The 14,328-nt window shown below is 43.5% G+C and overlaps 3 protein-coding genes across 3 annotated transcripts in view; 1 reads left to right on the forward strand and 2 right to left on the reverse strand.

Moving 5' to 3' along the window:
• efl1 (elongation factor like GTPase 1) overlaps positions 1 to 2,404 on the reverse strand; it is a 69,727-nt gene extending 67,323 nt beyond the window's left edge. The window contains exons 1-5 of the mRNA XM_060072165.1: positions 2,285 to 2,404; positions 1,775 to 1,875; positions 1,580 to 1,647; positions 1,324 to 1,408; positions 934 to 1,067 (exon numbers count right to left, since the gene is read on the reverse strand). Of these exons, the coding sequence (XP_059928148.1) occupies positions 934 to 1,067; positions 1,324 to 1,408; positions 1,580 to 1,647; positions 1,775 to 1,865 (378 nt within the window). The 5' untranslated portion in view covers positions 1,866 to 1,875; positions 2,285 to 2,404. The remainder of the gene's footprint in view (positions 1 to 933; positions 1,068 to 1,323; positions 1,409 to 1,579; positions 1,648 to 1,774; positions 1,876 to 2,284) is intronic.
• On the forward strand, positions 2,371 to 6,263 carry saxo2 (stabilizer of axonemal microtubules 2). Its single transcript, XM_060072164.1, has 8 exons — positions 2,371 to 2,487; positions 2,857 to 3,042; positions 3,497 to 3,705; positions 3,924 to 4,288; positions 4,746 to 4,982; positions 5,376 to 5,495; positions 5,690 to 5,811; positions 6,066 to 6,263. Exons 1-8 carry the CDS (start codon positions 2,453 to 2,455, stop codon positions 6,232 to 6,234), a joined length of 1,443 nt encoding a protein of 480 aa, XP_059928147.1. The 5' UTR covers positions 2,371 to 2,452; the 3' UTR covers positions 6,235 to 6,263.
• A 247-nt stretch (positions 6,264 to 6,510) lies between these two features.
• Positions 6,511 to 14,328, reverse strand: part of adamtsl3 (ADAMTS-like 3) — a 50,964-nt gene continuing 43,146 nt past the window's right edge. Inside the window, 4 exon segments of the mRNA XM_060072003.1 lie at positions 6,511 to 7,833; positions 8,326 to 8,546; positions 9,094 to 9,197; positions 11,845 to 12,046. Of these exon segments, the coding sequence (XP_059927986.1) occupies positions 7,709 to 7,833; positions 8,326 to 8,546; positions 9,094 to 9,197; positions 11,845 to 12,046 (652 nt within the window). The 3' untranslated portion in view covers positions 6,511 to 7,708.

Genomic DNA, 14,328 nt, shown 5'->3' on the forward strand with positions numbered 1-14,328 from the left:
AAATCATAATCACGATTATTTTTGTCAATATTGAAATCACGATTATCCAAATAATTATTTTTGAGTTTGAAAACATGATGTATTTATTCAGCATGTCTTTACCAAAAGACACTTTGTAACTGAGAACTTTGAAATATCGCCTTAAAAAGTACACAAAATGGTAAAAAATAAAATGTTCAAATCTAAACTAATGCTGTTTCCAGCACTTTCTATAAAACATTTAAAAAAATAAATAAAAATAAAACTTGATAATATTAGTTTTGTGATCGTTTGACACTAATCGCGATCAAAATCAGATTAATTGCCCAGCCCCAATATACGATGGTTAGATTGTCATCTCCTAGCCAGAAGCGAGGTATCTATTGGGTTCCCCCCAGAGGATTTAGTGCTTAGTAGGACTGCCAACGACTTATGTATGCGAAAATTTTTAGAGTTTAAGGGCTGTGTTCTCAAAGAAACTGAGTTAACATTGTTCTACTTTACAGATAATCCAAAACTGTAACAATTATTTTTTTTACAATAATAAGCCATCTTTTTACAGAATTGACAAAGCAGTTTATACAACTTATAACTGCAAACAACTTGTACTTATAAACAAGCAATTGCATTGGAGCTTGACAGCTGACCAAACAAATGAATTGAATAAAACATGCGTTTGTGTCCAGTGCGTGTGGATGTATGGAGCTCCATCCGGGGGTGCGGTTATTCCTAATAGCGGTGTCCGGGAGGGTTAACCAAGCCTCTTCAGATTGACTAATGGTTAGTCGACTATTATAAGAGCAGCCCTATTGTTTACCTGTCAAAGTTCATCAGTGTGAGCATGTATACCCTTTATAAACTTTAACTGACCTGACTCCATTCCATAATAACTAAGTAGGTAAAGGTAATCTGTGAACTGTTTGCTGTTTGACGGCCCACGGCAGCAACACCTACCTGTGGACAGACTCCCTCCACTGCATCCACGATGACGATGGCTCCATCGCACAGACGCACGGCAGTGGACACCTCCGAGGAGAAGTCCACATGACCGGGTGAGTCGATTAGGTTCAACAAGTACTCCTTCTCGCCTGGTGAGAGCATGCACACACAACAGCAGATAATGGGAAAACATTCAAAATAGTATGTTTCAAATTCTAAGCAACCAATATTTACATGTTGGATCTCTAAAAAGTTCACAAGATGAGACACAATCTTTTTACAGTAGATAGTAGTTTAGTTTTATTCCATCATTACTTTATAATTCCTTTGTGGTTTGAATGTGCAGATAAAATAAAGTCCTCTACCAATAGCATTAGTCACAGGCATACCATGGTGCATACTCACCGAACGCATAGTGCAGAGATATGGCACTGGATTTCATGGTTATTCCTCTGAGCTGTTCATCTTCCCTGCTGTCTAGGTACCTCAACTGTAAACACAAAAACAACTTTAGGAGCAATAGAAATAGACAGATATGTTGGGTAATGAAAATTTAGCCAGACAGAGACAAAAGTAGCAGAAGAGGAACATGTTTTTTGGGGGGGTTATAATGAGTTTGCTATTTAAGAAATTCTAACAATAAGTGCCATTTAGAACATACCTTCCCAGCAAGGCGACTTGATATAATGCCGTTGCTGGCCACCAAGCAATCAGCTAGGGTGGTTTTACCTGTAGATATTCAACACGTTTTTAGGTGTTCAATAGGTTTTATTAAGGTGACAGTTACATAAAATTCACTACAAAATAACGTTACAACTTTCCATTCCTATAGTCACACATTAGACAGTATACTCACCATGGTCAACATGTGCCAGAATACAGAGGTTTCTGATGTTAGCAGGATTTTTCTGTAGGGCAATGATCTTGTCGAGGCCTTTGTGGCCCATGATTACATACCTAAACAGATCATTTATCATGTCAAAAACAATAATGTCATTACTTGGATAGTGTAAATTTACCAGTTTTTCGACTTACAATAGGGTGAATAGAAAACTTCTGCAAATTCTACGGTTGTCTTAATTCAAACAACGTGTATTCCGATACTAAATACGTCCAATAATAATAGTAATACAACAGAGTTGCCTTGTGTGTACATTTTGACAGGTAACCTACGCAGAGGCTACAGATAACACTAGCTTAGCTCGCTAAAGAGCACCACTTCATGAATAACATGCTACTGTACCAACCACAACGTATCTCCACACATACGTTTTCAAGTACCCAAACAAAACGTATAGACAAACTCTCTCATGTCATCAGAATAAACACATTCTATTGGCAAACATGTGGACAAGTTTCGACTCACGTTGCTTCCCCGGAAGTTCAGTACACAGTGCTCGTCCCTCAAACTACGCCCCTTGGCTGATGCGTCATGACGTTACGTCGGGATCAGGACGCTAGCCGGTTGCTAGGACACCAGCTGCCTCCAAGGCAACGGAATTGTTGAGCACAAGTTCACGGGCTGTTGGGGAAAATGAAGAAGTGTGTTTGTGAGCTCTGTAACTGTGGGTATGTACTTCTATTATATATACATACATAATACTCTGTAGTTGACTGTGATGACACACTCCCATGTAGTTAAAAGGTCAATGTCACTTTCTGAAGGTAAGCCGGTGTGTCAATAATTGTTGCCATTCAAACGTAAACTCCCCAAAGCCAAGTTAACCTGAAGGGACTGTTATTAGGATTTAGTAAGAAATAATTGTAAATATAGAAAAATATGTATAATTGAATTAGTCTGTCTTTGCTGCATTTGGCCTCAACCTGCCCAGAGTAGATACCCTCCTACTTAATGTTACATGACAACCATCCTCTTGCCAGTCAAATATAAACCCATAGGCATAATGGCTTAATTGACTTTTCTATGCTCCCCTGTAGACGGCACCGTTGCCCACACAAGCCCACATCTCTCTATGGCAAAGGGAACACAACAACATGTGATCTGACAGAGTACTCGGAGCGGTTCCCAGTGTACACGGGTCTGTACAACCCTCCCAACAGCATGAAACCCAAGCCAGAGATAGACACAGATAAGAAGAGAATGGACGGCACTACGACGTTCAAGTAAGTGTTAGGTCAGGTCTGCTATTAGCAGAAGCCCTGGTCTTGGCCTGAGATTGTGAAACCTGAGACCTGAGTTCACCTGTAATATATTCTCCTGCTTCCTTTCACCCGTCAAGGGCTCTCTCTCTCTCTCTCTCTCTCTCTCTCTCTCTCTCTCTCTCTCTCTCTCTCTCTCTCTCTCTCTCTCTCTCTCTCTCTCTCTCTCTCTCTCTCTCTCTCTCTCTCGCTCGCTCGCTCGCCTTCATTGCATCAAATATAAATATTATATAAAGAATAAATGAAGAATAAATAATAGACCAAAGACAATTGAGGTAACAAGACTTTAAGTAAACTAACATTAATGCTAGGGGCTCGAATCAAACTTCATTAATATTCCACTGGATACATTCTTTCAACAGGAAGCCATGTTTGTGTGAGTCCTCACTGTTCTCTCTGTCTCTCTGTTAAAACAAAGGACAGACTTCATTGCCCATGAGGTCACGCGTCGACAGGGCCGCCAGCCTGCTGAGTACAGGCCTAACCCAGAGAAGATTGACCTTGGAACCACCTACAACAAGGACTTCAACCCCTACGAGTTCTCACAGCCCTCTTTCGCCGTCAGGCCCAAAGACATGACTCACAGCATGGACAAACATAAGATGGTGACCATCCCGAGCTACAAAGGTGTGTTTTTAATTTTGTAATGTAAAAAGGAATTGCATTTTTCACTGTTAAATTGGAATGGTATAACTATAAGCAGTATTCAATATACAGGTTTGCTTTCATTCGGTCTATCCTTGACTTCTACTGTGTCATATTGTATTCCGAAAAGCAGTTAAAACTTCAAAGTTCTCAGACAACTGATTCAAACCGATTCACTTAAACCTATAACTTCTCCTCAGACGACTTCAAACAGTGGGAGATCCACAGGCAGCCGCTAATCAAGCCCAAATATAGTTACCGACCTCCCACCTGCAAGTTCGGCGGTCCCACCACCTTCCAGGACGACTTCATCCATGGGGGGGCCATGGCCCAGCGAGCGAGCTTCAAGCCCCCCAACGTGGTGCAGAGCACCAGCATCCCCATGGAGAGTTTCACCTCCAACCGCCACGCGTTCGTCTCCCACGTGCTGGAGCCCCGCTGGCAGCGGCCCCCGGAGACGTACAAGCCCAGCGGTCAGCCCCTAGAGAGCCTCACCACCAACCGCCATGACTTCCAGGGTCTGGCCGGGGGGGTCCCCGCGAGCTGCAAGCCCAAGACCAACGAGGTACGGCGGTGCCAAATGACATCTGACTGCGGTTGCTCCAGAGATGGATCTCTGGATGGAAAGGGAGCGGAAGTGTACAATGTTTGCAGTAGTAGTTTAGTATACTCATACTAAAAGTAGTATGAGAGGTACTAGGTTGTGGACGGATACAGGTATTATATTTGAAATTAGTTACGCCTAGATATTAAGGCTAGATGGTTAAGCTTTGGTATGTTGGGTAGAAATGATAGAATCTGGTATTAGGTGGTGTTTAATCTACAAATCTCTGAGGAGCTACACAACATTCTTATGACATGTGGGTTGACCAGTGGCAAAACAAACACTCGTCCTTTTTCTTGGCAATATTGTTTAGAAGTGCAGAGAGAAGGAGGGACTTTGATGTGACTATCTGACCTGGGACAAGCATTGGTTTTCTATGGCTAATTTTAGTTTCTTTTCATCTTGTTTCATTCTTCAGTACTCCTGCATGGCGGCGTCTAGCCTTCCCATCCAGGCAAGCACGGAGAATAAGGAGCAGTTTAAGTCGTGGCCCATCTCCCTGCCCCATTTCCACAAGAAGGAGATGTATGTGGGCCCTACAGAGCACATGGACATGGGCACCACCATGGCTAATGCCTACGTGAAGCACCAGATCCAGCCTTTCATCTTTGCCAAGGCCCAGGCCACAGCCAAAATGTCTTCCGCTCCCTTGGAGGTAGGATGCAGTTGAATGGGTCGTATCCCTTCGTTAGCACAGGGCTTGGTCAATTTAACATAGGCACAATGTGGCTGAATGGTTGATGCTGGACAGATATCCAAAACTCCCACATCTCCATGTGTATAGCTCGAATGATTTATCAGCATATAGTGTGTGTCTGTGTGTTTGTATGCTATTTACTTTCCAAATCCCTCTACCAAGGGGACAATAAAACATGTCTAACAGGGTGGCTGCTTCTCTTAAAGTTTTGAGCTGCACCCTGCAGTAATCTGACCTCTTCCTAGTTGATCTCTCGCTAAACAGAATGTGATGTCACAGCCGGTTAGAATAAAGACTCTTGATTCGAAGAAACTGCATGAAAAAGAATGTTGATCTGCTCCTTAACTGCAGAATCGCACCACGATGCGGGAGGACTTCCCTTCCTGGGGGGTCCACACCAGGCAGCCCATCGTCCGAAATGATGAAATGTACAAATCCAGGGGGAAAATCGAGGATCTCACCACCTTCAGGGCATTTACACTTATTTCTATTCCTATCTTTGTCCCCTTTGAGCAGCAGAAATTACTTTAGCAATTACCTTTAAGTCAACCTGGTGAACTTTTGTAAAGTAAACAACGCTGTTTGATCTGGTGACCTTGGGTGTCTTGAAAGGCGCCTCTAAATGAAATGTATTATTATTATTATTATTATCCTGTTCCCTCAAGGCCCATTTCACGGCCCATGAGCTGACCCCCAATAAGAACTTCAAGCCGCCCAATCAGCCTCCAAGAAGCGACGCTCCGATGGAGGACTCTACAATGTATCGCTCCGAGTTCACGCCCAAGAGGTACTTCCTAACCTTTTCTCTAGAAACACCCTCATGGGTATTAAACAGGTTCTGCAGAAAATGGTTGCGACCACAGATTTGACAGTTAGGTCAGCCAACACATGATCTAGGGTATATCCCGAAAAACAAAGATTCAGAATAAGTCTGACTAAAAGAAAGTGTGCCTAGCCCCACAGTCAGGCCCTGCTTGTACGCCCGGAGTTACCAGGCGACAGACTGTGTGTGAACCTTGCCGTTTCTTGTCCTCGCTGTAGAATCACCGTGTGCCCGGCCAGCTTCGAGCTTCCTCCAGGCTACATGTTTGAGGACAGCGATGACAGGGGCCACAAGTACTTCAGCAAAATGTCTCCCAAGGACAACAGCCTCCAGCTACCCCCCGACAACGCACTGGCCCCCATGCAAAGTGCAGTGGCGGTGGGGTAATAAAGAGCCAAAGCTAGCACTTAAACACATCTGAGATGGTCGTGATTGGGCACAAGTGTTGATAATTGAAGATGTGTAATTGATATACTTTATTTTATAAAAATTAATATTGCATAATGCAATAATGCATCATGCAGTCCTGCGGTAATAAGTCTGGTGCCATGAGCTAGGATTATAATGTTAATTTAAAACGCAGGAGGATAAATTGATCGATAGATCAGCTTGATAGTTGATAGTAGGACACGGAAAGCGACCAAAAAACAAGTGGGCACAGAATGTGTTTAGAAACCAAACAACTTTTTATTCTCTTATAATTGTTTTTGAGCACTTTATTTTCTGATTTAATACTTTCAGTTTTCCTTCAATCAAATTGCATTATCACAAAACACGTGAAAGCAAATAGTCCAAAATATGCTATATATAGTTATCAGTAGCCAAGGAGAAACACTGATAATGAGTACGGTATGTGTTTAGTTTTTTTTTCTTCAGCGTGTCATATTGTAATATACAGTATCTTACAAAATAACTGGAGATTGCACTTGACAACATGCAAATTAAAAACCCAGCGGAAACATCTCATTCTTCAAGTGCTTCGGTAAGTCTCAGAACGAGGATTCGAAAGACAAAAAGAGAGATCATGTTGTGTATAAAGAAAAAAACAGATGCACAGAAACGACAAACACTCAATGTACAATATTGCACTTTTAAAACACAGTATATACAGGACATATTTTACAATGCAGCACATCGGTAGGATATATTGAAGACAAGGGTCAAATGAGTTCATCTCAAACTTTACAAACTTTTTCTCACACTGGCGAGCGGAATGTATCTGCACAGCAGCTGTTGCACAAAGACTCAGTTTGGTAGGCTACTGGGGAGCTTCAATGGAGCTAAATGGTGTAACAGCTGATTATTGGAAACAAGTAACATGCTTGGGCAACAGCTTCCCTTTTGAGCTCTGCTGTACAGTAGCATCTATTTTGATGTCCACTGATGTTTGATCAACAGAATGTCTACTTATGTAGATGCTCACACTTGAACAGTCAGTTGAATAACATAACCATAAATTAAAAACAACACATGGACAATATTCTGTTTTAACGCATTTCTAAGCCCAAAGATAGGTACCGTTGGGTTTTTGTGTTTTGCCTTATCTAGGTGGTTCAGGGAAGGTTGTAGGTCTGAGTGAGAATAAGTTGTGTTCCAAATGTCCTTATCCACACAGTGAACACTTTATCATTTCAAACCGCTCTTGGTTTATTCATAGCCAGGTTCAGTCCAATTTAGCCATTTATTGGGTTGAAAATTCCCTTATAGAAAATGAATAAACTCGAGTGTGCAGTTCATACATGTGCAGGGATCGAAAGCAGCCGCTCGCATTTCATCCTCCTCCCACCCATCTCAGTCTTTCGGTTACTTTCTGCGACAAAGTCCTGTGTGATGTGGGCCTTGTTGTTATAGCCTGTCACCACTAGGCGGCGCCAGCGTCACGTGGTTGTAGACACGATTGGCAACATCTCTGCTTGTACATTTCCACGAAGCAAAGGTTAAGTCTCTTCACCTCACTGCAGTACTGCGTGGTGTCTTTACATTCACCTGCATGGTTAAAGGAAAAAAAGTTGCGTGAGAAATGAATTGATTTGTAGGCTAATGATGATTTCAATATGACAATTCAAAAAGGCACTGCTTGAAAATAAACGTGCCGAGAACATGAATTGTCTATTCTATATGACACTGAGACAGATTAAATTGAACCAGACTGAAATTGGACCGAATGACAAATAACTAACCCTTTACAGAGAAATCACGGAAAGATAACATCATTGTTTTAGGTCAAAGAATACTACTGATGCATGCACACTCACTCATACTCATACTCATACTCATACTCATACACACACACACGTCACACACACACACACACACACACACACACACACACACACACATACAAACACCCACACACACACACACACACACACACACACATACAAACCCCCCCCCCCACACACACACACACACACACACACACACACACATACAAACCCACACACACACACACACACGCGCGCGCGGGCAGAGACTCACTCCCACAGGTGGAGGTGGTGCTACAGTGCTGCCAGGTGGAGGGCCGGGGCAGCCAGGAGCAGTGATGCTCAGGCAGGGTTCTGCCGGTGGCGCTCCGGTGCACGCAGTCCACCCTGCGGGACTGGAAGCCGCTGCCACAGGCCACCGTGCACGCCCGCCACGGGCCCGCGCGCCACTGCACGTCACATAACTCGGACGAACAGTTGCGCGCGGACGCAGGCCTGGAACCACAAGGATGATAATGATGAAGTACAATGGTCGGAATGATCACAGTAGTCATCAAAATACTTTTATAAAAGTACTATAATACTATTGTACCGAAATACACAAAGAATACTTCATCCAATGCAATTTATTTTGACCTACATTACATTAATGAGCAGGTATCGGTTAGGTGTTTTTTTGGCGGGAAGTCATACACCCAAACCACTAGACTATCCCCCCCCCCCCCCCCCCCCCTCCATGATAATCCCCATAAAAATCACTGTCATAGAGAGAACACGGTAGGGGACCCCGCTCACTACTACTACCAGACATGGCGTGAACGGGACTGCAGTCTTATCGCTTCACCACACTTAACACACCAACCATCGGAAATCGAGGCCCTTCACGGAGCCTGGAGGAGAGCCACACGACCACAGGGAGAACTGAACTCCGATCAGATGTATTGGTACTGGAAGCAGACAGCCCCTGCACTGGGAGCAGGGGAGATGTGGTAGGGGGAGGGGGGGGGGGTGGGGGGGGGGGGTGGGGGCGATGGTGATCTACCTGTTCTGCAGGTCACAGTCTTGGTGCGAGGAGCCGTTGGAGTGTTGGCAGATGACAGATCTCTTTTGCACGGTGGTGGTCGGACCCAAACACCTCCCAGCACACTGGAACAGAGGCCAGACCAACACCACTTAAGAGAGGAAGAACTGGGTCATCGCTCTCCATCGGAGAAATCGGGCCGATTTATCTTTTACGGCTGGAGGATGACAGACAGAGAGACTGGAAAGGCAGGGTTCGGGTTTCTTCATAATATTGAAAAATGCAGACTTGGGCGTCGTGGAGCAAGGGCAGGAGGAAAGAGGTGTAAGGAGGATCCATTTCAGAGTTGACCATTAGTCTAGTAATGTCATACACACGATAATAAATATGCTTCCTTAATAATAGAGAAATGACGATATATACTCATAAGCCTTCATATGCTTTAGCATATCAATTGTATACTTCCATTCAAAGACCCAAGAAAAACTGTAGGCTTTACTGCGGTAATTTGTCTGTTGTTAGACTTCAGACGACGGTAGGGTGGAATAGAAACTGAGAAGCCTGCAGCTCTGTAAAGGCTTCGACTAGATTAAGACTTTATTCTTAGGGCTGCTATCTGACAGTTGCCTTGATGTCAGAGTTTATTTATAACCAGACAGCAGGTCACATTATGTTTACATCGAAGTCCCAAACCATTTCAAACCCCTTGTTACTAAGATACAGAAGTTAAAACACCCAGGCATTTAAGGATCAAGGTCATGTTTTTTTGTTGTGTAGAAACAAAAAGATCCTTCAGTTATCCAGTTGGCTACAATGGGGGAATGGGGATGTGTAAATAATGTTGGAAATCGTTGTTTTTAATGTTGTTTTTAAATTCAAAACAGCACAGGATGTGTTGGTGATAACTCACAGTTCATGACTGCGAGTTATCACCAACACATCCTGTGCTGTTTTGAATTTAAAAAGCCAAGAGCAAAACAATGGTTGACAATATGGTGGCGATTATTTATCACCTGTAAACTCTTAGTCCTCAATCTGCATGTTATTACGCTACCTGGCAGCATGTTACTCCTCTAGAGAGTGCTTGCACTGACTCCATTAACATAATGTAATCATTATGAAGAAAATTAAAGGATAAATAATTTCACACTGATAATCATTTGCCTGTTCTCAAACACCCATTCGCACACACACAGACAAACACACTGATATGAAGATGGGGATGACTAAACAAGATTAATTGTACACGGCCTTATTTGATTAAAGTAGCACACAAGATCAACTCACTTTTGCTACTAGCAAATTACATTCTCTCGCTAGGTAGTCACTCCCTGCAGGACAGCGCCAGATCGGTAGGTATATGCTTGTCGTATATGCCTAGAAGCAAAACCGTTGGCAGCTCTGTACTGAGCCACCAATTATTGTGAGTGTTGATTAAAGACAGAATGTGTTAACAGCATTAATCAAGGTGTGTAAACCTTGTCTATTGCAGCCAGAGATAAAGCTAGATGAGATGTTGTCGTTGGATAATAAATGGGACACGTCATTATTTGTAAGTGTATTGCGTCTTCACGGTGATTCAGACTTCAGATTGAATCACAAACTTATTTTTAAATGACCATTTACTCACGAATCCGAACTCAGACGTTCAATTGTAGAGGAATTTCTGCAAGAAATATATTGCAGGGCTGTCCTTGCAATATAAAAATCTGAAAGAGATTTGATTTCAAGAGATTCCCTGAGCACACAGAAACTTGTGAGCTTTGAACAATCTGGAGGTATGGGAGGAAAGCTCATACCTATTGTTCCAAACACAGATTGTTACGTTACTATGATAGCTTTGTCTTTGTTGTTTTTTTACCAAACAAGGTAAGTGCTTACAGACCTGTCTCGGTAGCTTTCCCCTAGCCTTCTCTAGTGTCCAAAAATGAACAAAGCCACAAGTTTCAAGATTTCAGGACATAGGGACTGAGTTGTATGGTCGGAATTCTGTTTGAAGATAGTGGCTACGCTTTAGAGAGTGTGATAAATCTGAATTCTGAATGCAAAGCAACATTTTCAAATGTCGTAAGGGGAAGTGGACGAAGTAGTGTTTTTTGACTGATTTGAAACGCAGCATAAGCCTTCTGTGTTTACAAGCCAATGTGAATGATCACAGAGCTATGGGAGCTGTGATCCACTCGTTTGGGATATAATGGATGTCAATTGATGTCCAATTCAAGAACGTCTCTACACCACAGGAGGAGTTGAGTTGAACAAAAATCATGGTGGATTTACATCTGGACCAGTAACGGCGCCAAATAATCATGATTGAGGGAGCTAAGGGGGGCTGTATTGTTTAGAGGAGGTGCTTATACATTTTGACGCAACAAACAATAACAAATAATGCAACCAGAGAAATGCCGGGATAATAGGCTACATAGTTGAGAAGCTCTGCTTCTATTCCTCATATGGGTCTTTAATCGGCGTAAGCAAGAGAAGCTCTTCTCGCAAGCAGCTGATATGACGGGCAATGTTACGGAATTGCACACAAGTTGATATAAATTAACACTTTGCTGCTAGGCTGATGCGGTCAAACAATAAAATGGTACGAGTCAACCAATGAAATCAAAGCAGCATCGGTCAACGGTCATCATCACTTACGCAAAGGAAAAACATGATTCCATTGTTCAGTTTTGTCAGCTATAAGTGGATATTAAGTTAGTCTGAGCATGCAAAATGACAGCTACTAGATTTGAATTCCCACACAAAGTATATCTTCTATCCAGTTACCTTCCCCCACGAGCTGCTGACCCAGTTGGGACAGCCATTGGAGGAGCACGGCTGTCTGTCAGGTGGCCCCGCCCCCTCACAGGCCGCCGCCGGCAGCGTACTGGCCCCCCCGCTGGCCTGCAGACGCTTGCAGGACACCTGCCTCCTGCGCCAGCCCTCCCCGCAGGTCACAGAGCACTTGGACCACACGGACACCGCCCAGCTGTGAAGGACAGGGGAGTACAGCCTTTAAAGGGGAAGCAGGCCTTTACTCATCCAGAGACGATAAAGGGACAATCTTTAGAGCGATTGCGGGCTTTTCAGTTCTCGGTGCTTGGACGTCGTTTCGACAAAACAATAAAAGCTAAAATCGAAATAAACAAATCAAATAGTACTTCAGTCTTTTGTTTTGACAGTTCCGTTCCGTTTTGAGCACCACTTCACAGCAGCACTCCAACAAGACGAGAAAAGTCAAGAGAAGAAAACTGAAAGTTACAATCAAGCTCGCAAGAAAAAATTCTAAATTCATGCCGGGGATAAACAACTCATAAATTCCAAGCTGTTATAGCCCTAAGCAAACAGCCCCACTTTTAGCTGTAAATCAGCTGTTTTTATCATCACGTGTACAGACGTCAAAGACACATATTCTCAAAAGCACAGGGATACTCAGGAGATTAAAACATACCAATTTGGATGACGTAACCACCGGGCACATCTCGCAGCAGCAGAGATAATGAAAATGAATAGATGTGGAGCTTTGAAGAGGAGCCTTAAACAGTGCTTCAAAGCCCTTCAGACAACTGACAAATGATCATCTGGCACTGTTCGTTTTCCCTGCACACGTTTCGGTTTGCCTGTACTGCGTCCAAATTGTTTGAGAGACACCCAAAATTCAGATGTACTACTGACTAGTGGGCTACAGCTAAAGACTTGGTACCCATTTAAAGGAATGATGCACACAACAAGGCACTATTACATTCCTATATCCACCTGTCATTTCATGATCTCCCATTTAATGTCTTCCATCGCTAGTGGAACATCCAAATCAGTATGTTGTATTATTGGAATAGCCATAAGCTATAGATAACCTGTGTCGTCAATGTCTGTATGCTTGTGATAACAAGGTGATGATACTGCTGTTGGCTAGTTGATAAACCAGAATTGAAAACACTGGTAGGCTTTGATTTGATATGCCTATCAATGGATTATCTGTATACTGTATACAGCCACTGACACTAGTGTGCCAGTTAGCAGGAATCTGATCACATAGCATAACCCTTTTGTTGACCTGGTAGGCTTCCTGCACAAACAGGTGGACAGCAAACATCGGGGTTGTATCCCAGAACCTTCTGAGAGTTAAACACCCCAAACACTAGACAATCCTGCAGGTAAGACAGTTCACTCATGTCAAGAGTTTGAGCACCTGTTTGAACAACAGGGATGATGATTTGACATCTATAAGTTCTCAGCACTGCAGCACGGTTCCCCACAGTGAGACCAGGTTCCCTCACGGATAAGCCAACCATCATCCTCATCGTTCTTCTTCACAGTTACTTCTCAGGGGGCCGACAAAAAAGCCATCTGTCCAAGTCATACACAATCCATGCTGTTCAGAAAGTATTTACTGCCGAGTTCTAGAAAAATGACTACATTTCGTCACCCATCTGCTGAAACGGTTTTGTAAGTGAGGGACTCCAGGGTGAGTTATATACAACACCTGTTCCTGACAGCCCTGTGTCGGCCCAATGCTGAATTATCTGATTAGAACAATACCTGCGAAAAGTGTCTGTGAGCCTGTGTGTGTCTGTGCGTCAGTCTGTGTGCATGTGTACGTGTCGACCTGTGTGTATGCCTCGGTTTCTGTGTGCGCATCTGTTCATCTGTCTGTGTGTGCGTGAGTGTGTTTGTCTGTGTGTGTCTGTTTGTGTGGGTCTTTGTGTGCACATCTGTCTTTGTGTGCATGTCGGTCTTTGTGTGATTCTGTGTTAGTGTGTGTGTGTGTGTGTGTGTGTGTGTGTGTGTGTGTGTGTGTGTGTGTGTGTGTGCGTGCGTGCGTGTGTGTGTGCATGAGTCAGTCCATGTGCATTGTGTGCCTCTCTAGACGTGCGGACATGAGTGTATAATAAGAAAGGTTTTGGCAATCGTGTGAAAAAGCCTCGCTATCTGGAGCTGATCTGCCCGTATCGAGGCCTATCCCCATCCATCACCCAGAAGCGATTGCATCTGAGTGTCAGCCCATCGGTTTGTCTCTGTCTAACGTCTGTCTCTCCTTGTGCCGTGGCGTGGATGGATCACAAGCGCAGGGAAACACAGGCAGGGATTGTGCAAGAATGTTGAGTGATGCATCAGAGCCGGTGCCCAGATAATGTTAACATTTTTCTGAATGGACGTTTTATGGATCATATTAAAGTAAGTCGCTATGCGCAAACATGGGGGCCTGGTGATTAATATAGTCCAATTAAAACCAGGAGCTAAAATGTGTGTAGCAAAAGTGGACAGGCTCAG

Source organism: Gadus macrocephalus, chromosome 14 (assembly GCF_031168955.1).
Source record: "Gadus macrocephalus chromosome 14, ASM3116895v1".
Lineage (NCBI taxonomy): Eukaryota > Metazoa > Chordata > Actinopteri > Gadiformes > Gadidae > Gadus > Gadus macrocephalus.

Bases quoted from the DNA above. Each gene is read 5' to 3' on its own strand.
- saxo2 (XM_060072164.1), top strand. From the start codon at position 2,453: ATGAAGAAGTGTGTTTGTGAGCTCTGTAACTGTGG. The intron at 2,488-2,856 runs GTATGTACTTCT...GCTCCCCTGTAG, and splicing joins TGTGAGCTCTGTAACTGTGG to ACGGCACCGTTGCCCACACA. The intron at 4,983-5,375 runs GTAGGATGCAGT...CCTTAACTGCAG, and splicing joins TGTCTTCCGCTCCCTTGGAG to AATCGCACCACGATGCGGGA.